The 23,458-nt window shown below is 36.6% G+C and overlaps 1 protein-coding gene across 1 annotated transcript in view; it reads left to right on the top strand.

Moving 5' to 3' along the window:
• The window catches only part of LOC149551281 (anoctamin-like protein), a 46,815-nt gene extending 27,762 nt beyond the window's left edge, over positions 1-19,053 (top strand). The window contains exons 15-16 of the mRNA XM_089786841.1: positions 18,442-18,600; positions 18,695-19,053. Of these exons, the coding sequence (XP_089642967.1) occupies positions 18,442-18,600; positions 18,695-18,805 (270 nt within the window). The 3' untranslated portion in view covers positions 18,806-19,053. The remainder of the gene's footprint in view (positions 1-18,441; positions 18,601-18,694) is intronic.
• Positions 19,054-23,458: the final 4,405 nt, after the last annotated feature.

The following is a 23,458-nucleotide window of genomic DNA, read 5'->3' as shown; positions in this document are numbered from 1 at the left end:
TTCTCATATTCCTTTGCAAATCCAATAAAAGCACTGAGAGAGGAAAGGGTGCCCAAATGCTTTTTCCTGATGGCAACCTTTCCCAACTCATCCAATCTTGATCCAAAATCTATCTCATTGATATCCTCTTCTCTAATATCCTCAAAATCAAGTGCCACCCCAACGTCGCTCATCATGGTTGAAATGGAAGTGTCAACGCTTGGACTGTGTCGTGCAATCTCATTATGTATTTCCTCAAGTGTTCTAAATCTGGTAGTCAATGCAACAAACCAAGATTCAACTATACTCAATCCTCTCTCATCAACCAACCTGGCCCTTTGCAAATATGCCTTTGGTAGCCTAATGAATGCCTGTAGCCTAGGAATAGCCAAATCTCTGATGGGAAGGAAACCTTTCCACTCCTCTTCGAATAACCTGAACTTGTCTCTAATGGCCACTAATGACTGGAATGTCGAGATGAAGGAAGGCAAGAAATTTCGCCCATCTTGGATTGTATCATGGATCCAATCCCTGACTTCATGTAGCTGAGCTGATATCTCTCCTGAATTGCTCCCGCTGTCTTGAGGAAGGGCTGCCTGGTGTAGTTGTTGGATGGGCTGGCTATCTCTCCAATATTTGTTCTCGGCCTCCAACTTTACTATCCTTTCATTTGCCTTCCTTAACCTTTCTCTGATTGATGCTATACCTTCCTGGACCTCCTCACACTCCATATCATCTGTATTCCTTCCCAAGTTATGTTCCACTATCTCATATTCTTGGGCCACAATCTCATTCACTGCCTTGTTGACTGTTGGAATAGCAATCTGAACCTTTTGGTGATCATCATTGTTGCTCCTGATTACCCTTGCCACTGTTCTTACCATTTGTCTTTGGTTCTCGCTATCACCCTTTTCCATTAACCCTTGGATGGCCTCAGCTGTATGGGCCATTACCACCACGCCTCTTGGCATAAGCATTTGTCTTAACCATAGTGGTGCAGTGCATCTCCCCAAATCTGGATTTGGTTCGACTAACAAAGCATCACCAACGGCCTCGGGTTCCTGACTTATTGCCTCGATGTCGATTGGTCCATCTTCTTCTCTACTAGTTTCTTCCATATCATTTCCTTGCTGGTTCTCCAAGAGAGGGGAGTACTCGGTGCTTTCACTATCGCCACTTGATTCCAAATCAGAGCTCACCGCCACCGCAGCCCCTTTATCATTTGAATTGACCTCTTGGCTTCTAGCCTCAATTATACTCTCTCTTGATGGCGCTGCATGCTGTCTCTTGGCTGGAGGCGCTGGATGTTCTTTGCCGTTCTCTACCTCCAAAACTTTCTTCTTGCTATTTCTAATCATTTCCTATTGCCGACTATTTCCTTCATTCCTTTGCCCGACTGATTCTGCTTGTCTCTCTTTTGGTTTCATCATCTCATAGGTAAAGGGAGCCCTTTGTCTTTGTAGCTTCCTTAGTCCTTCATTATACCACGACTCGGTATGTAAATCCACTACTCTTGTGACTGCTTCCAAGGAAGGATCCTGAGGGTCATCCCAATCCACTGGATTCAATTCTGTTCCTTCTACTGTATCATAGTCTTCTCTCAACACATTTCCATCATCCTCCAGTTGATCCGGAATATCAAGGCCTCTCCATCTAATAGCCCTCATCATGTTCACCGACAGCCTTGAGAAAGCTAGCTTTCTCACATGAAAGTCATCTTTGGCATTGGCCCAAAAGTCTTCTATGGTGGGAACATGCTTGAATTCATTTCCATGTGATACTTTGATAAGACCATTAGGATCGAATTCTTGACTTGCTTTGTACCATCCTAGATGATACCATTCCAATTCCTTCTTTGCGGCTTCAAAGGAGGCCCGATTTGGGCAACTATCATTGCCAATTACGATTGAGAATGAAATGCCTGTTTTTTCTTCGTTTCTCATTATTCTATCATAGTGCTCAAGTTGCCTAGCCAATTCTGACAAAACTATCTTGTCGGGGGGGTACCTTGGAAGCCTCTTAGGACAAACTATACTTCCTGCCACTCTAATGTATGTAAACTGCGGAAATTGGATGAACCAACTCCCACACTTCTTAATTCTTGCTTCTACTTCCGATGAAAGTCTCTTAGCAGGTGTCTCTTGTAATACCCTTACTATCTTCATGGCGAATGCATTGCAAAATATCTTGTAATCCTTGTTATCGTGCAAATGGAGCTGCGGATAGCATTCATGTACCAAATATTGTCCCGGTCCGCTACCAACTTCTCCTAAGGCCTTAAGTCTCGGACTCTTGTACAGTCTAGCAATTAGGTAGAAAAGGTAGGAGCCCATGTAGAATTGCCTTTGGTTTTGCACGGTTCTGAGTTGCAATTCTAAGTTCTCGCTTATGATCTTGGCCCAATCAAACCTTCTTTTCCCTTTCTCAATCTCATCAATGAAGAAGTACATCTAGTTTTCAAATTTCATCCCTTGAGCTAGGCCCATGATCCGACTGAGCAGAACAACGAGATCACCATATTCTGGTTTGAGATTTGCCATTGTGAGCCTCGATGATCTGTTAACTCCTTTCCTTCCCTCACGTACCCAATTCTGCTTTAGATGCGTGTAATAGGCCTCTTGGTTATCTTGAAATGATTTAGTTGCTTGGTCCATCATCACAATCGTCATGCCCTTGTACTAGGGAATGTTGAATGTTTCTTCGATTGCTTGTTCGCCAATGCTAGCCAACACTCTCTTCCCTTCATCAAAAATGATGGAATTACTGGTTAGATCAAATATGGATGCACATTCCATAATCAATTCTGGACAGGGCAATGTGGGAGGAAAAGTCGCTGCATGTACAATTTCGCTCTTGTATATCCTTTTTGCCAAGGGGGATTGTCTTTCCTTCAGTCTGTCCCTCATCCGTATCATGTCCACTGTAACGATATTGGTGTCGGTTATTCTCTTCATTTTCGAGAAGAAGGAAGTTTTGGGCATCATATCCTCTTTGTCTTTCTTAGTGTTCACCCGCTTGGGATTCTTACTTGCACTACCATCCTCCATGCTCGTCGCCCTATTACGGGATGGTAGAGTGGTGGACTAGAAGGCAAGAAGAACCAAGCGGAGCAATCCTTAGACTAGAACAAAAGATGGATGTCAGTTGAAGCACCCCTTGCAACTCTAGATGATGAAAATTCACCTTAACCAATAATCTTACAGCGACTTTTCGGAACCTAGGATATGACTTTCAAGAATTTCAAAGCCCTTTGCAAATTAGAAATTTAAATTTCTAAAACTATCCAACACTTGCTCAACAAACAAAATTCAAACTTCCATATGCATCCCTTGTCTCAACAAAATCGCCAAGAAAATGCAGTCCTAAATAGGAAAAATTAGACCCTCACCATGAATTGCCCATGTCACCAAATCAGATCTGCCTCAAGAAAATGTCAAGAGTGAAAGTTCTGCCCTTGCCTTAATTCGCCCAAGCATGGAAATGGCTAAATGCAAGCAAAATCGCCCAAGAATGGAGAGGAATCTGCTTTAGAACAAAATCGCCTAAGCATCAAATTTGCTCCTAAGGAAATTCGCCCAACAAATGCAAGAAAACTGCCTTCCACAAACTCGCCAAGTCTGGAAAAATCTGCTCCCAAGGAAATTCGCTCAAGGATAGAGAGGAAGAAATCAATTGTGAAGAAGAAATGGGAGTTGGGGTCTCCTTTATACCCAATTTCCTTTCCCTCTAAGCTGGCCGATCTGGTCTTGGAGGAGGAAAAAAAAACAAAAATTAAATCCAAGTTAAGGCCCACAATTAAATACTTAGCTCAAAAAAATTAATTTTGCCAAAAGAAAATTGCACTTTTAAATTTGCCAATTAGCTCCAAATTTCAAAACGAAATTAAATGGCCTTGAGAGTGTTAAATATTTCCATTTAATGAGGGTTTAGTAATTAATACGTCATTAAATTTGGATTTTGGCTAACCAAAAGCCATTTTTTCAATATTAAATTACTAAATTCTTTAAAAACTTAAAGCTTTCAAGGAAAATTAATCCAATTAAAGCCAATTTTTTGCAATTTTCTACCAAATCGATTTTGCCAAGCTAAAATAAAAATTAAATAAAATTGCATCTAGAACCAAAAATTGATTTTTTGCAATTTAGCCTCATTTCAACAAAATTAAAATTTTCACCAAAAAAAAATTTGAGATTTTCCAAAAACTTAAGTCTAATTAAAATTTCCCTTTTGAAAATCATCCAAATTTACACAATTAAAACCAAATTTTTAAAAGAAAATGTCTAAGTACAAAATTCACAATTTTATCCTGCCAAGTTGAAATTAACTTAGAAAATTATTCGGCCTAGGGATAAAATTGATAGCTCTGGAAAATCAAGTTGAAACCGGGTGAAAATAAGCTAAGCCTCCCCATATTTGTCCTGAAGGTGCCAAGGCGTGAAATTTTCAAAACTCAAATTTTTTTAGTGCAATCCAAAAATTTGCCAAGGTGATTAAAAAAAAGGGGGAGTCCCCAAGATTTGGGGCGATGTGTGAAAACTTCACAATAGGTACCACAACAATAACTCCGTCGGGGCTATGGATGCCTGACTAGCAGCGGGGCTCTATCTAGGTTGCTTTTGAAGTAAGGATATTATAATAGCTAAGTTTAATGGATCTGAGAGATTATCAAGTTCTTGTCGAGCGGGGAATAAATCATTTGCACACAAGTAACTTATGGTCAGGGTGCTTAGGTTCTTTCCCTTGTTGAGTGTTTGTCCTTAAGTGGATTTTCGGATGGGCCATCCTGAGATTTTTGTTCTAAGTTGTTTTATTCTTGAAATGTTCAAGAACACTTCACCAGTGGAGTCGTGGCATTGCCAAATGTTGTGAGGTTATTACACCATCGCCCCAAAACTTTTGGGGGGCCCCTTTTTCAGGAAAGCCTTGGCAATTTTCGTAGGTGTTGGGAATTTTTCAGTTGCCTTAGAAAAATTTAGAGTTGTCTAGAGGTTTTCGAATTGGTAATTTTACACCTTGGACACCTTCGGGCTAGGAAGAGATTTGGTTTGTTTTCACCAGATGTGAAACTTGATTTTTTAGAACATGTAATTTCGTCCTTAGGCCAAATAGGTTTCAACAACAACATATTTTTCAGTTGTCAAAATGATATCTGGCAAGATAAATTTGCAAATTTTGGACTTAGATGGATTTTTGAACATTTTCAAAATGAATTTTAGATTTAGTCGTTTTTGGAAAATCTTGTAAAAATTTTGGCGAAAAGAATTTTTTGATAGTGAAATTGGATTTCGAGTTTGAATTTCGATTTAGGAAAAGGATTTATCTTGTTAAAAATTGAAATTGCATTGCAAAATTGGAATTGGATTAAATAACAAAATCTCATTAATTTGTTTAAAATTTTGCTTAGAGGATTGTAGAAATCTTAAAGGAAATTGGTAATTTGGAATTGAAAATTGATTTTGGCTTGCTAAATTCGATTTTAATGATATTTTAATTGCCAAAATGTTTTAAAATGAAAATTTTGACATCTCCTAAGCTTACCTTGTTTCTATTTTGCAATTTTGGGTCAACTGGCAATTAAATAGGCCAATTTCGCTATGGGGTTTAGTTATTTTCATGTTTCATTTAAATCTAGGCCATCTTTGGGGTTTTAACTTAAATTTTATTTCCCTCCAGGTAGGTTGGCCCACTTTGGAGGTCAATAGGAGGATATAAGAAGGAGCTTCCCCTCTCTTATTTCCTCATTCATTTCCACTTCCTTTGCTAAAGGTTGAGCGATTTTCTTACAAAGGGGCAAATTTTTCCTTGGCAGCTATTTTTTGGGATGTCTAATTTTTTTTCCTTGGCAGCGATTTCTTCCTTGATTGGGCGATTTCTGCCCTAAGGCGATTTTGTGTGGTCTAATTTTTGCAAGATTGGCAGCGATTTTGGGTTCTAATTTTTCTCCTAGGGCAGTGATTTTTGGCAAGTGTTGGCGATTTTAGAAGGTTGAAATTCTGATTTGGAGCATACTTTTTTGCTCTAGGGCAGCGATTTTCTTTCAAGTTGGACGATTTTGGCAAGGAGGTCAAAATTTGAAGAAGGGGCAGATTTTCGCAAGCGATTCATTTGTTAGGGGATCACATTTTGGAGGATTGAAAATTCTGAGATCAGATTTGAAAATAAAGAGGCCCGATTGTTGGGAGAAGGCGGATTTAAGGTAAGATTCTCATTCATTTTTTGAGGTGAAGATTGGTTTTAAAGGCAGATTTTATTCCTTATTCTTGCTTGGTTTGTTTCCCTTATATTCTTCTTGCACTTTTCATCCACCACTTCATCATTTCCATTGATAGGCTGAAGTTGGGAGATTTAAGTGTAGATTTCATGATAGGACATTTGGAGAGGCAAAAATAAGCTAGACCACCCTAGGATTGAAGTTGGGAGATATAAGTGTAGTCCATCCTAAGGTAACAAAGAGGCAGAAATAAGCTAGACCACCCTAGGATTAAAGTTGGGAGATATAAGTGTAGTCCATCCTAAGGTAACGAAAAGGAAAAAATAAGTGGTATTCCCACCCCTAGGATTGAAGTTTGGAGATTGATAAGTGTAGAGATAGGATTTGGAGAGGCAGAAATAAGCTAGTTTCCATCGATAGAAAGAATTTTGGAGATTGATAAGTGTAGTCCATATCGTTTAGAACAGAGGGGCAGAAATAAGTGTTTAGGATGGTAGATGTTAGTGCAAGCAAGAACCTAAAGGGAACGAATACCAAAAAAAGACAAGGAAGATATGATGCCTAAGACCACCTTCTTCTCGAAAGTGAGGCGAATAAGTGACCAATATCGACATGATGAACATGGTACAGTTGAAGGATAGATTGAAGGAAGGACAATCCCTCATGGTGAAGATCTAAAAGAGCAAAATTGTACACACGGTGGCTTTCCCTCCTACCTTGCCTTGTCCAGAATTGGTAATGGAGTGTGCATCCCAGTTTGATATTGTGATCAAGTCCATAATTTTTTATGAAAGGAAGAGAGTGTTGGCTAACATTAGCAAACAAATGGTCAAAGAGGTATCTAATATTCCCTAGCATAAAGGCATGATAGTGGTAATGATGGATCAAGCAACCAAGTTCCTTCAAGATAATCAAGAGGTCTACTTCATTCCTCTAAAGCAGAATTGGTTACACGAAGGCAAGAAGGGAGTTACCAAGTTGTCAAAGCTCACCAACTTAGATTTCAAGTCCAAGTATGGCAACCTTATTGTGCTTCTTAGCCAAATCATGGGTGTAGCTCAAGGTATGCAATTCAAGAACTGGATGTACCATTTTATTGATGAAATTGAAAATGGAAAGAGAAATTTGATTGGGCTAGAATTATAAGTGAAAATTTAGAGTTGCAACTAAGGACAATACAAAATAAAAAGCAATTCTACATGGGCTCCTTTCTTTTCTATCTAATTGCAAGACTATATGAACATCTTGGACTTAAGGCCTTAGGGGTGATTGGCAATGGGCCGAGGCAATGTTTGGTGCATGAGTGCTATCCACAGCTTCATTTGCACAACACCAAAGATTGTAAGATGTTTTATGACGCCTTTGCGATGAAGATGGTAAGGATATTACAAGGGACACCTGCTAGGAGGCTCTCATTGGAAGTGGAAGCAAAAGTTAAGAAGTATGGAAGTTGGTACATCCAATTTCTGCAATTCGCATATATCAAAGTAGCAAGAAGTAAAGTTTGTCTCAAGAGACTTCCAAGGTACCCACTCGAAAAGATAGTTTTGATGGAGTTGGCTAGGCAACTTGAGCATTATGACAAGATGATGAAACTTCAAGGTGAGACAGGGATTACCTTCTCATTTGAAATAAGCAGTGATCCTTGCCCCAATCTTGTCACCTTTGTACTTGCGGAGAAGGAGTTAGAATGGTATCATCTAGGATGGTATAGATCAAGACAGGGATTTGATCCTATTGGTCTTATCATTTCTCGAAAACACATTCAAACATTTTTCTACTAAAGAAGATTTTTGGGCCAATGCACAGGATGACTTTCATGTGAGGAAGTTAGCTTTCTCAAGATTGTCAATGGACATGATGAGGGCAATCAAATAGAGAGGCCTTGATATTCCCGATCAACTGGAAAATGATAAAAATGTGCAAAGAGAAGATTATGATACAATGGATGGAACAGAATTAGGTCCAGTGGATTGGGATGATCATCAGGATCCTTCCTTAGAGGCAGTTACAAGGATCGTTGATCTACACATTGAGTTGTGGTACAATGAGAGGTTAAGGCAACTACAAAGTTGAAAGGTATGCCTTACTTATGAGAAGATGAAACCAGAGAAAGAAGGTCCAGCAAAGTCAGTCGGACAGAAAGGTGGAGGTAGTAGTCAACAAAAAAGAACAATCAAGAGAAAGAAGAGAAATTTGGAGGTTGAGAAAAGTAAAGAATATCAGGAGCCTCTAGTAAAGAGACAAAATGAAGTGTCGTCAAGGGAGAGCATTTTGGGCTAGGAGCCAAGAGGTTAGTACAAGTGGACAAGGGGTCGCAGTAGAGGTGAGCTCTAATTCGGAATCAAGTGGTTATAGTAACAGTATCGAATATTCTCCTCTCTTGGAGAATTAAAATGGAGATGGTATGACAGTCACTAGTGGAGATAAGGATAGGCCAATTGATATTGAGGAAGTAAGTTAGGCGCCTAAGGCCGTTGGTGTTGCTTTGCTAGTCGAATCGAATCTAGATTTGGGGAGATGCACTACACCACTATGGTTAAGGCAAATGCTTATGCCAAGAGGTGAGGTGGTGACTGTTCGAATAGTTGAAGATATTCAAGGGTTAGTGAAAAGGGAAGATAGCAAGAAACAGAAACAAATTGCAAAAATAGTGGCAAAAGTAATCAGGAGCAATGATGAGGATTACCGAAAAGTTCAGATTGCTATACCAAAGGTTAGCAAGGTAGTGGATGAGATTGTAGCCTAGGAGTATGAGATAGTAGAGCATAACTTGGGAAGAATCACGGATGACATGCAATGTGAGTAGATCCAGGAAGGCATGGTTTCAATTAGAGAAAGGTTGAGGAAGGCAAACGAGAGGATTTTAAAGTTGGAGGCTAAAAACAAGTATTGGAGAGATTGCCAACCTATCCAAGAGTTGCATCAGGCAACCCCTCCACAAGAAAGTGGGAGCAACATAGAAGAGGTATCGGCTCATCTGCACAAGATCAAAGATTGGATTAGTGATATAATTCAAGATGGGCAAAATTTATTGCCTTCCTTTATCTCGACATTCAGGTCATTGGTGGCTATTAAAGACAAATTCAAAACATTTGAAGGGGAGTGGAAGAATTTCCTTCCAGTCAAGGACTTAACCATTCCCAGGCTTCAAGTATTTATTGGGCTACCGAAGAGGTATTTGGAAAGAACCAAGTTGGTGAATGAAGGAGGAATGAGTACGGCAGAGTCTTAGTATGTCGCCTTGACCATCAGATTGAGGATACTTGAAGAGATATGGAATGAGATTGTACGACATAGCCTAGGCACTGACACCTCCATTTCAACCATGTTGGGCAATGTTGGGGTTGCACTTGATTTTGAAGATATCAGAGAGGAGAACGTCAATGAGACAGAGTTTGGGTCGAGATTGGATGAGTTGGGGAAAGTTGCCACCAAGAAGAAGCATTTGGGCACCTTTGCCTCCCTCATTTCCTTTATCAGATATGCGAAGGAATATGAGAAGGATCATGAGAAGACACTGCAAGCAACGAGCAACATGATGAATTCAGCTGAGCTCAAGATGAAGCACACGCCTTGCCCTCCCATAAAGGAAGTCAACAACAGGTTAGCCAAGTTCATTGCCTTGGCTAAGAAGATGAAAGAAAAGGGTAGAATTATATTAGAGGATCATTTGATGCAAGGCCAAGTGGAAAATTCTCCTTTCGTTTGGGTAGGATAGGTTTCTGATTCCGATTGGCTACCATTTTGGTGCCTTCTCATTGGTCGTCACTTTTTTTTCCATTGGTCCATTGATGAGGTGGCATCATCTCATTGGCTAATGGAGTGGCAACCCTAGTTAGGGTTTCTGGGATTTGATCTGGATCGTTGATTTTACCTCTTATTCTCTACCGTTGGTTGTAATTTTGGCCCCTATATAAGGACATTTGCTCTCATTTGTAAAGGGTTGAAGAAAATTGTTGCTTAAGATAATACCAAAATTGATTCTCTTATCATTGTTGTGACTTGCATGGTGATTAAGAACACTTGGTGTTATTTCATGGTTTCTACTTCCAATAGTTAAACTTAAATTCCATTGAAGTTAAAGTAGATTTTATTTCAAGAAAGTTGTTAAGCACGAGTAAGAATAGATGGATAGTTGTATTGTGATACTAGTAGATGTTTGATAGGGATCTATAAACCAAGCCACTAGCATCCTAGCAGCTTGTTAGGAAGCCTTGTGTGGTAATCTAGTCTTTTTTCCCTTGAATCATTGCATCTATGGAGGTAGAGCCACTGGTAAGCTTTCATCAGATTTGATCCCCATCCATTTGCTAATTTTTCCATTCATAGGAGTAGAGGTAAAGCAACAAGTAGTTAAATAGTAGGAGTTCATTCAAGAAGAAAGTTAGAAAAGGAGAAGCATCATTGGCAGACATACCCTCCATCATCATCACCATCAACATCATTTGGCGCTAGAATAAATTACAAAGCTAGATTTCATCACTATCATAGTAAAAGTTCGACATCTTTGAAAGAACAACATAAGCCCGCCTACATGATTAACCAACAAATCACATTAATATAACTAAGTATCCACAGGCGTACGGAACCTTGGAGTTTTTCTCATGTTCTTCATGAGTATTTACTTTTCAAGAGCGGGTTGAGTGTTTGATATTCCGTATTACGTATTCAATTGCTATATGTTATGTAGTGATACAAAACTGACATCAACACAACTGAGGAATAAGCTTGAAACATTGACCAAGCGGTAGTAAGGAAAAGTGGACCGTGCATGTTACAGTCAAGGTATGTTAAGTGGTAATTAAAGGTTATGCATTATTGGAATATGAATATTATAGTATGACATGTTATAAGGTATTAGTAATGTATGACATGTTGTAAGGTATTAATCATGACATTGTAGTTTGAATAACTATAGTATGACATGTTATAGTCATATGCTAAATGAAAGGAATGATATTCAAATTGAATAATCCATTTTAGGAAGATATAATTATGATTCCTTATGTAAGGAATATCTAATTCTTTTGTGTCAATCCAAGGGAATGACACCATGAAGATTGATGAGACTCGAAGCATTAAGCATGTGAGATATTAAGATCTCCATTGTCCGCCATGGCTGAGAATCAATATTGAAGCATGGAGCATGGAGATATTAAGATCTCTATTGTCTGCCATGGCCAATAATCAATGTGCCATAATATTTTGATGTTGTCAACATATGCATATGTGAGTAGCCTTGAATAGAGGACGCCCGTCCAAGAAGAATCTTAAGGGGTGTGCTCCTAGGAAGACAGCGAGGTAGCTATGAGCTAGGAAGCCCAACTTGGAGACGTCCTTAAGATTGGGGTTAAATTAGAGGGTAGAATAATATAGTTAGTTTTGTTATTTTTGTGATTCTAACCATTATTTTGCAAGTATTACTTGTCCCAAATGAACCCTAATAGTGGGGACATTACATATTATCCCAATTCCTATTTGTCAATGGATCTCTTAGTTGTGTTCTCACACTTATTAGTTTCCTTTCAAATTTGATACTTGTTGATATTCTCAATTTTTATCCTTTTGTAGTAACTCTTGAAACAATTTTTTACAATTGTTTGTATTTGGCCTCTGCAAGACTATATGAATATCAGATTTGGAGGTAGAAAATAACTTCAACACATCTCTCATATCCATGCTTACTTCTTATAATTAAGTGGAGGAATGTTCGAGGATATTTGTTGTGACAATCTACTTGATGTTTTAGATGCCAAATGTTTCTAAAGAATGTCATTTGGCTTACGTAGATTATAAAGGTTATGTTGATGTTTTGTAGCTTATGTTGAATAAATTCTAGTGAAGATATGTATATATATATATATATATATATATATATATATATTTCATTATTATTTATATTTAGAGAAAGATGATAAATATATATATATATAGACATGTCTCTTCAGAGACATGTCTATTCATAGCTCTTTCTCCATATAAATATAATAATTGATTCCTATAATTGAAAAACACATACCACAATGGCAGTGCCATTACATTTGCAGCAATCCTCTAAAAACAACAAGTTCCAACTCCAAAAATCAGCAAGTGGGAAAAGCGATTGTATGACTTGTCATATCTTGTCAATCATGATAGCAAAAAGACTTTGAGAGGTTGAAGTATCCACCTATGGTTTACCAACATTCCTGAAGCAATTTGTATTCTCAACATCTATAGTCCCTATATTAAGGCAACCAGTAGTTATGATTTCCTGCATGGAATCTTTAAGATATTTTGTTTGTACTTTATTTTGGGCTTAAGAATCTTTGTGGTAGTGCTTGTTAACCATAGGAAAACCATTAGATTTATTGTCTTCCCAACCATAGATGATAAGATCTTATTATACCCCTGAGCACACTACATATTCTGTAGATCGCATAATTCATTTTCTATTGATGCAAGAACCTTATGAATCAACACCTCTTAAAAGACTTCCAATCGGCCTTGTAGTTTTGGCACCAAGAATAGGATTGGACCTATTAATTACAAGTCCCATTCATATTGGTGTTGCCCAATTACATAATTGAAGGCTACATTAATCACCCAAATAGGGCCAAACCCAAATAAAAAGTTCATTAGCAATATTTCTAAGGTCGATAGTACAATTAGCCATTAGGTGTACTAGGTCGGCCCTAGAAGGGATCCGACCTGGCTACAACACAGCAATACGTCCTCTTAGTTGCATGACTTTATGGTAGTGCTTATTAACCACAGCAAAACCATCAAATCTATTGCCTTCCCAACCATAGATAATAAGCTCTTATCATTACCCCTGAGCACACTACATATTTTGTACATCACAAAATTCATTTTCTATTGATACAATATTGACCTTGCATATATATGAATCAATGCCTCTAAATAGACCTCCAATCGGCCATGTAGTTTTGGGGTCAAGAATAGGGTTGAACCTATTAATTACAAGTTACAATCAAATAGATCTTGCCCAATATAACAGGTCTTGCCCAATTACATACTTGCAAGTTCCATGAATCACCCAAATAGGGCCAGACCAAATAAGGATTTATATGACAAAGTTCACTAGCAATGTGGCTAAGGCCAACAGGCCAATTAGCCATTAGTGTACTAGGCCAGTCCTAGAAGGGATATGACCTAGCTACACATCGCTACTTTAGGCTACTTATGTATCATAGTTCAAAAACCAAACTTGGAAAATCATAAGTTTTCACTCAAAATTTGAGATTCATCATATAAAATAAGTTACATTCATATAGGTCTTGCCCAATTACACATGTGCAAGTTACATGAATAATCCAAATAGGGCTAGACCAAATACGGATTGATATGACAAAGTTCATTAGCAACATGGCTAAGGCCGGCGTGCCAATTAGTCATTAGGTGTACTGCATCGACCATAGAAGGGATCCAACCTAGCTACACATCAACACTTTAGGCTACCTATGAATTATAGTTCAAAAACTCAAACTTGGGAAATCCTAAGTTTTCACTCAAAATTTGAGATTCGGCAAATAAAATAAATTCTAAATTTGTAAAATAGATTTAGAAACCATGCAAAAAAAAATTGAAGCTAGAGAATTAAAAAGAAATTTCTCCTTTATTTATCAACTTGTAAAGGAGTACATGCACATTATACTGTCATAGGGTTATAAATAAGCAATTCATATAAATATTTTACAGTTTTCTCCTCTAGCTAAAGCTTCTTAGTAGTTGTGTGGATGTCCTCAAACTGGATGGTAGTGATTCCTCCTTGAGAAGCATATCATGATCATTCATTGAAGCTCTTCTTGACAATTCCACTTGCTCCAAGACTTTGATATCTGCTACTTCCCTTTCAAAATCATTGATCTTCTTGTGAAAATATAGGCTCCAAATCCTTAACATTCCAATCGAAATATGGATTGATGCCATCTAATATAATCCATATTTGTGTCTCCTTGTCTTCCAGCTTTTTGGATGCGGATGAAGATTTTTCTTTGCAGAAGGCAAGGGGATTTAGACACTTTTTAGTCAGCTTCTTGTGCTGCTTCATGTTAATGGCCTCAATCATGCTCCATTTGCCACTCACACCCAAAAGTACTTTAGGGATGGTAGTAAATTTTGTCAGCAATGCTTTGAAGTTTTGGTGTTTTTATAATTTATAATCTTGAATTTTCCGCCTCAAGGCCTTTAAGAGCATGGAAAACACATCAATAGTTTTCTTATAATTTTTTATGCCACACAGCTTAATCCAATAGTCTCTGGTACCGAGCTAATATGCTTCAGTTTTGGAAATTCTCTCAAAGAAAAATTACAAAACCCAAAAGTGGTGTATGCACAGACAACTTCGGCCCTGCAACAAATATAGACTCCAAATGAGATAGAACTTTGAGTAGGTGAAATCCAGAAGTTTCGTCTTCCTCAGAGCTTTTCAAATATGCTATTTTGCTTTATCTGCATAGTTCAGCTCTAAATGAAGCTGCCATGATGCCCCCTTCCATAGAAGACAATTATTGGCTAAAGACAAACTTGTTTGACTGTTTTCTGTGCAGCCAAACTTATCAGGTATGCATTTTCTATCCACTTCTTTCTATCATGGGTGTCTAGGTAACTTGTAAACATCTCTGCAACAGTTTTGTGAATCTTTTTTCTTAGACGAACTTTGTTGTACTGTGAATGTCTTCAAGAGTTATACTAGGTTTGATTAAGGAATAGAGATTATTGGCATAGTCAACTAAGTTTAACTTTAATAATTTATTTCAGATCGAATGTGCATTTATCACAAAAGACTCGTCTCTTTTCCTTAGAAAAGATTCATCAATGTTCTGAAATGCTTGTTTTTATACTGTCTTATGAGCTGTACCAAGGTTCTATTTATCAATTTCATTTTCTCATCAGAAGTTATAGTGTTTATGAATTTGACATTGATACTATTCAACAAGATGATCTTCCCATAATCCTACAATCATTAAATAAAGCTAAATGTGCACCCAGTGATTAGAGAAGAGAGACCCCACTATGCCCCTTGATTATATTTTTACATGGCATTAGCACACTTTCTGCTAAATCTATCTACAACCACTTAGAGATTATCATTCTCATGCTTTAATATCAGTATTCCCTTGCAGAATCCATAGAAATTCTTTCCTATGATCTATTAGGTTTGGATAAAGGATATATTATACAACATATATCATCTAACTGACTAAGATTTCCTGCATTTTTGGAACAATAAACATATCTTGCAAATTGGCCACTGTTTTGCCAACTCTAAATTTCTGTGAAATTTACGAAGTATTTGCTTGCCTCATGAGTGGGAAGTCTGTGTCACTAGCACACATCATTGCCTAACTTTTAGATTAGTACATTGTTGAGACCGAGGTTGATATCAGTCTTGTCTTCAACATACAACCATCTTGTCTTCAATTGCCTAACTTGTAGATTAGTACAATTTTGGGGTCAGTATCAGTCATCTTCAACATTCAATCATCTTGGCTAGAATTATCAAATCTTATTTTAATTGTAGTGGGTGCCTACAGTGTATCCATTGCAAGATTTGTGCATTCTTCCTTGTGTTTAATCATCAAAATAAATTGTTAAAGAGGTCCCATTCATTTTTAGCGACTTTTCTGTTGCAACTGTTTTTGTACTTGCAATTTTTGAAAAGGTTATCGTCAGCACAAACATTTGTATCATTGCCCAACAAATAATCTTTCCATTCCCTAATTGCTTGAACCTATCATCTTCAAATTTGTAATCATTTCACGGTAAAGTGGATTACCTCGTTGCAATAAACTGCCCCCACTTGCTCAGTTTTTTACTACCTCAGGTGACTATTACAAATTAAGCAGAAGCAGCATCAGTGCATGGCTGATTTTTTATTTCAATTAAAACAATATGTGTTCCTTACCCCCAAGGATATCTCTTATTAGTTGCCACAGTGGGATGCAATGGTGCTCCTATTGAGGAGAATGGAGGAACAAACTTCCTCTTATTGAACTTGCTGCGAATTTCTGGAGCACTCTTTTTGTGGACCAATTGGTAAATTCCTTAGGTTTTGCTGGTTTGAAAATCCCTTCTACATTAATTCCATACCTGAAGGAGACAAATGAGTGTTTTGCAAACTAAAATTCTCTTCTTTTCAAGTAGTTTATCTAGAATTGTAAGTTTTTCTTGATGTTATTTAGATATCTCAACCTCTACCTTAATCCCATACGGGAAGGAGACAAATGAATGTTTTGCAAACTAGAATTCTCTCCTTTTAAAAGTAGTAGTTTATCTAGAATTGTAATTTTTTCTTGATGTTATTTAGATATCAAATCATCTATGAATGGCCTCCATATACAATTCCTTAATAATATAAAAGTAGAGACTGCAAACGATAAACCAAATGGAAGTACCCACCATTCACGCAAACTTTGTTTTTTTTGGAAGGTTGTCTTCATTACATTCTCCTCCATATTAAATTGGTTTTAACCACATTTGAAGTACAACTTTTAAGATGCATCTTAGCATGTTTAATGGCTAATCCAAAACTCATCCTCCTTTTGAACAATGAAAATGGCTAATCTATATAGTGAAGTACTCACACTATAACACATTGGTTCACTAATTTTTGGGTTTTCTTCTTTACCACAGTACACTCCAAAAGAAATGGCATATGCAATTCTATATATTTATAAGGAAAACGTTCACGCTAGGAGTGAGTTGCCAATGTATAGGCAAGCATGCTTTCTTAATTTGGTCAAAGTTTTCATTCTGCAAAAGTGGATACATATTCTTGATGGGAATCGTGTTCAGCGATCCATATAAGCTCATTCTCCAAAACTCATCCTCCTTCTGAACAATGAAAATGGCTAATCTATTTAGTGAAGTACTTAGATTACAAGAGATTGCTCTAATAATTTTTGGGTTTGTTTCTTTACCATAGTACACTCCAAAAGAAATGGCATATGCCAATTCAATATATTTATAAGGTAGCACCTATTATTGAAAACGTTCAGGCAAGGATGGATATCAGAATTGCCAATGCATAGGCAAGCATGCTTCTTAATTCATCAGGGATATGCAGATAAAGATAGCTTGGATATTGCAACTCTACTGATGTTACTGTACGATCTAGTTGTTATTCAAGTTATTATACAATCCTTGCCAAGGTGGAGGAAATGGAATTAATTTTCCACATTTTTTGGGTACTAACTTCAAATTGAATAAAAAGGAACCATTTATGTAATGATAAATGCATTAAAAAAAACTAACTTACCGTTTTATAAAATGCAAAGTCATTTTCTGTTAGAAACCTAACTGATATTTTTTTATTAATTAAAAGTCATCAAATAGTGGAAGAAAGTCTAGGGTCGAATATCAGCTTTTAAGGAAACATACTGGATCAAAATTGCCTTGAACCAACATAGTGGCAAGCGCCTTACCTTGCACTTTATTGTTCTGAAAAATTCTGTTGACATGTGAACTAGGTACTTAGGAGATACTAGATGAGGTGTCAAGGAGATTCCAAATCACTTAGACCTTATTCAATTTACCATAAAAGAGATAAATCCTACTAATAGTTTAGTAGGATATTATTAGAAACAATCCTAATTACTGCAAATATTAAAAGAAAACTTCTTAACTAGATCACTACGATATCTAGGATATTATTACAAATACAAAAAGAAAATATAGATCTATATTCTAACCTAAATGAAACTTTAACATGAAAAGTTGGTGAAAATACCATGCATCAACATTCTATGAATTCATTACCAAATTTACTAATTCCTATATTTTTAAATTAGAGAGCACTCATTTGAGGATTTAGATATACTTGATTTATTTTCTTATCTGGCAATAATATATATCATAACCAAAAATTCACCAAGGGATGTCATCATGAACATATGTGTAAATGACAGAGTACCACCCTTACCCTGAAGACTTATTGTTTGTATCAAATCATAGGAGACTTTTGACACATTCACAGTTGGATGCGGCAATGATACATCAAGATTCAAAATTAAAATACAAGTGAAGATGTTCAGACTGCATAGAAAAATCTTCTGCCTGTTTTGTTGGTTGATTATCTCTAATGTTAGAAAGTACTGGAGGCACCATAAAATTTGGCTGCAGAAACTGCGAAAACAAATTTAAATACACGGTAAACGTTTTATTGCCAGATTTGTGATAGATGTTACAGTAGTATGGGAAACAATACTATGCTGACTGGCTTGATTTGTTTTGTGTCTACTCAGTTCCTGGGAGTGATTGCAATCTGCTCAAATTGTGCTCTTCTGGTGTGTTTACGTGATGAAGATGGAAATGGGGAAAAAGGACCCGGATTGGTAACCATTGTCCTTATTGAGCACGTATTACTCTTGATGAAGTTTGGGTTTAGCTGCTTGGTGCCCGAGGTTAGTTTACACAATTTCATTCTCCACTTTAATTTGAGACATTCAGTAGTAATTACCGACTTACTCTCTTTTTTTCAATGTGAATGACTGGAAGGAGCCTGCATGGGTGAGAGCAACTCGCATGAGACATGCACAAGAGAGGGATATGTGCTCTGCACAACTCCTGCAGAACATTTCTGAGCTCGACAAGAAGAAAGATTGTTAGTATTGTGTAGAATATTATTTGAGATTTCATAAAATAAACTTCCTTTGTAAATAAATGTACCGTTGTTTCTGATGGCCTATATATTGTTTCTTTTCTTCCCAACATTTTTTCAATGGAGATTGATCTTCATCATTTGGAATGTACGGTGCAAGGATATTAGAGCTTGTTGGCTGGGTATTTGAACCTACCCAAGCTAATTCTGGAACTTTTTGCTAGTATTTAAATGCTATGAAACTTTGGTTTTTAAATTTCTTGATTTGGTTTGGATGTTCTTATTGGGTACAATTTTGTTAAAACGAATTTTAAGGTTATTTGAACTAGCTGCTGCGATGATTTGTTAATCATAATGTCAATATTGAATGGTTATTGTATCTATTTTCCTCGTCTTTTCAGTAATGGAAATTAGCCGCTTTGTATATAAGAAAGGGGATTTTAAAAGATTTAAAATAATTACCATTATGATTATAAATATACATATATTTTTAAATGTACTGGTAAATGTAGGAAGGACATGATGGTAGAATTCACATCAAAAAAATTCAGCAACGAGAGGAACACCATGTCATAAAAGGCCTCCGAATCAAAGATGCAATCTATCTTGCACACTTTTCTTGTCTGAGAGGGCATGGAATAAGCCTGTCCTTGGAGATATTTTCCTCTAGGTTGACTAAAAGAAATCCTACGAGCTTGGTGATCTGAGCTGTATGCCCCAAATTTTAAAGGTTGGTAATCTCCAAAGTGATCACCACAAACCTGCCATTCGGTTGAGCAGTTACAGATATATGTTCAAAGGTTGCTCAAGGTGGAGGTGGGTAAGACCCTCACTTATGGGTTTGCAAGACTAATGGAACCTTTCTCTAGGATGATGGGTTTACGATAACTAATTAAACTTTCCCATAGGGTAACTCAATCCCCAAGCACCTAATTAGTAGAAAGCCTGTGGACGATGGCCAGTGGTTAACTAGCCGACTGGATTATTTGTATTCATTTTTTTTATTACATAAAAGAGGGAAAAAGCATGGTCAAGTGGCAGATTGGTGCCTTCATCCAACTGGGCAACATAGTTTTTGTTGTATTCATTTGGAGTATGTAATAATCAAAACCCAAGGAATCAGGTGATCAAGTCACCACAAAAGATTATGCATTTCAAAAAGGCATAGATAAGGTAGGTTGTACACACACATTTTAAAAGGTAAATGTAGTCAATAATCCATAAGTATACACTGTTTTTATTATCTTGAGAAGATACCTTTCAGAGGATTTTATATTACTAAATAAAAACTCTACCTTTGATCATTCCTTCAAAGAAGGTTACAAGTGTTTTTAACAAATTTGGGATGAACTCAAATCATTCGAATACCAAAATATACCTTTCCAGAATTGGAAATTCAAACCTCAAGGATTAATGTAAATGTTATTGTTTTATTTTTGTTAGGTAGTAATTGTTACCTCGTTTTCTTCCTCCCTTTCTGTTTGGCCAGCTAATAGCGAAAATATATATCAAACACCACTCAAATATATTGGGGAAAGAATCACGGTGCTATCATCTTTATACAACTAGATACTTGAGCAATTTCCTTATAATCATTGCAATTTTCTTATAATCATTGCAATTTTCTTATAATCATTAAGTATATATATATCTGTGCACCAACCATGTATTAGAGTGGCCCAAAGGTACAAGGAGGCCTTTGAGAGTCCTCAAGCGTTAAAGAGTAGGTATATATATATATATATATATCTGTGCACCAACCATGTATTAGAGTGGTCCAAAGGTACAAAGAAGCCTTTGAGAGTCCTGAAGCGTCAACAAACCATTTTTCATTTGGATGCTATTAACGATGTCCCTGGTCATGCACGGAGGTATGTGGGGGTTTTCGTTAAAATGACATTGTTCCGAGACTTCACATGTCAAAAAAGGGAAGAAGGGAAAATGCCTTTGAAGGTTCGACAAGAATGACATTATCACTCTGTCGAGGATGGCATGCCAGGCATAACCGGTTAGACAAATAGGACAATATGAGAAAATCTCAAACCTCAATATTTGCAGAGGAAATCTCAAACCTCAATATTTGCAGTGTGGAACTTTAGAAAGAAAAAGTTGACAATTGAGGAAAGGAAGCATGAATTTTTAATCTCAGAATCTTGGATTTCAAAGAAAATAAGCTGAGCTGGCATACCAAACATGGTGGTATGAGGAACCCCAATGAAAATTTGGGAAGAAAAGTTAGTAAATGAGGAAATGATGCATGGATGACCAAACCTAGAATCTTGGTATCAAGGGACGTGTGAAAATGACAGGTATGACGTGCCAATAATGACAAATGAGAAGCCTAGAAACATTGAAATTTGCAAGTATATATTGAGAAGCCGAATTTTGGGAAGAAAGTTAGTATTTTGAGGGAAAGATACATCGTTGACAAAATCCAAGGTTTGGATTTTAAGAAATATAATTGTAAAGGGGAAAGTCAAACTTGTTGAGGGTGACTTTCCAAGCATGACAAGTTAGGTAGGGGAAACTTGTGAAAAAATAAAATTTGCAAAGTCAATATTTGGGAAGAAAATTTGGCAATTAAGGAAAATATACGACGAAATGCAAAGTCAATATTTGGGGAGAAAATATGGCAATTAAGGAAAGTATACATTGACGAATAATAATAAAAATTGACAAATATGATGATATGAGAAACAAGGAAACCTCAAAATTTCTGTATTCTTAAAAAGAAAAACTGAATTATCAAGGCATAGTACAAGTTTTATTGAGGATATATGATAACCACACATAAAGAATGAATACTTTTAGATAATTGTTTGATGCATGGGAACCAACGAAAGACTTCCTAAGTTAATTAATAAACACACACTTCGAGTGAGTACTTTTAGACAAGTTCTAACATTTAGGATCTAAAAATATTTAGGATCCAAAAAAATACTTCTCTAAAAAGTTTTTAACAAAGTGTGGATAGGGCTATATATACTACATTAGAACAATAAATAAAATATACACCCAAAATTGAGGTGCCTAAATTAACTATAGTTGGGGATGTGTCTCACGAGAATTCAAAACTTTGGAAACATATCAAAACTAGAAATAAATGGAGCAAGACTAATACAAGATGGACAATAAAGTTATGTACATGATGAAGAATAGTTAAAAATTCATATGTTACAAAGATCTTGGTAGTGTTTGAGGTTTTGACCGTAAATTGACAACTCCATAAAATGTGCATTAAGGCTTCTTGAGAAGAAAGTTCCTTGAGACCACATCCTTCAACTCTTTGATAAGGCCCAACCTATAAGTCATCAAATTTTCCATGTTCATTGTCTATGAGTATAAGATCACCAATTTGAAGCATTCATAATAAACTTCTTAAAAAGAGGTAATTAACATTTTAGTGTCTCAACAAAATTCCTGTTATGGGAAACTCTCCTGGCTTCTTAAAATCTAGTATATGGGAACTAATAGATTGGTAACTCAAAGCCAATTGGGAACTTGGTTTTAGTGTCATATACTAATTCCAATTTATTTCCCCCAGTAGCCTTCTTGTACGTCTCACTATCTTCTGAATAGTGATTTTCAAATTATAATCTCATCTCTTCCTGTTTGCATCCAGAGTTTTCTTGATGATGTTTACGATGTATTTGTTTCTTGATTCAGTTTGTCCATTTTTGTGGATGATAGGGTGATGAATGTGTTATAGACCCCATACTATGAACATATTGTCGGGATTTACAAGACAAAAATAACAATTATATGCAAATATAACCATATCAGAAAATAATAAATAGCATAAAAGAGAACAAAAGACACACAAATTGAATGTGGTTCACCCAATCCCTGGGCTAGACCCACCAAATAGCAAGCCCAACATTTTTATTATCCAATGATTACAACCTAATTACAATTTGCAATCCCTTATAGCTCAATATTGCCGCAAGAATCTAAAATCTCATCATACATTATGAAATCCCTAACCCTAAACCATTCTATACAAGCTTTTTACTACTTACAAAATTAGGGCTAGAATAACTCATCCAATAGAAAAATAGCAACTAATGCCTTTTACAATAATATAGTCAGTCAAGCTTTCAGGGATGCTTCCCTTGAAAATTCACGGGGGGTGTTGTCCCTCAACCCCACCCTATACTACGGAAAGGAGCACACCTAGGGCTCTACTCTAAGACCTTGCAAGGGGCACCGCCCCCTTGAACCCATCTTGTGGGTGTTGCCCCCAAACCCCCGTAGTAAAATCTAGGGGTAAATCATGTCGTATAAAGTGGGGAAAAATTAACCTTCGAGCTTGATTAGGCTCCACATCACAACACATATAACAACAAAGTTGTTGGATCAGAAACACTTATTATCAACAATGATCATTGATGGTGTGCCAAATATGGTGACTATGTTGTTGAGTAAAACTCAATTAGGTACATAGGTTTGAAATTACATATTTTATGGAAATTGGCTCCATTCATTTGGTGAAGTAATTAGTGACTATATATTTTTCTACAAATTTATTTTTCTACCAAAATTTTGGCAAGGATCACACTTTTTATAAACTTTGACATGTCTCTCAACAATGCAGGCCACTAAAACCCACTCTCATAATCTTATGAGCAGTGGTATTTGACATAAAATTTCTACCACACAAT

This window comes from Cupressus sempervirens, chromosome 6 (genome assembly GCF_028749045.1).
Source record: "Cupressus sempervirens isolate cs-2001-9-10 chromosome 6, ASM2874904v1, whole genome shotgun sequence".
Lineage (NCBI taxonomy): Eukaryota > Viridiplantae > Streptophyta > Pinopsida > Cupressales > Cupressaceae > Cupressus > Cupressus sempervirens.
This window is presented reverse-complemented; position numbering and strand designations above follow the sequence as displayed.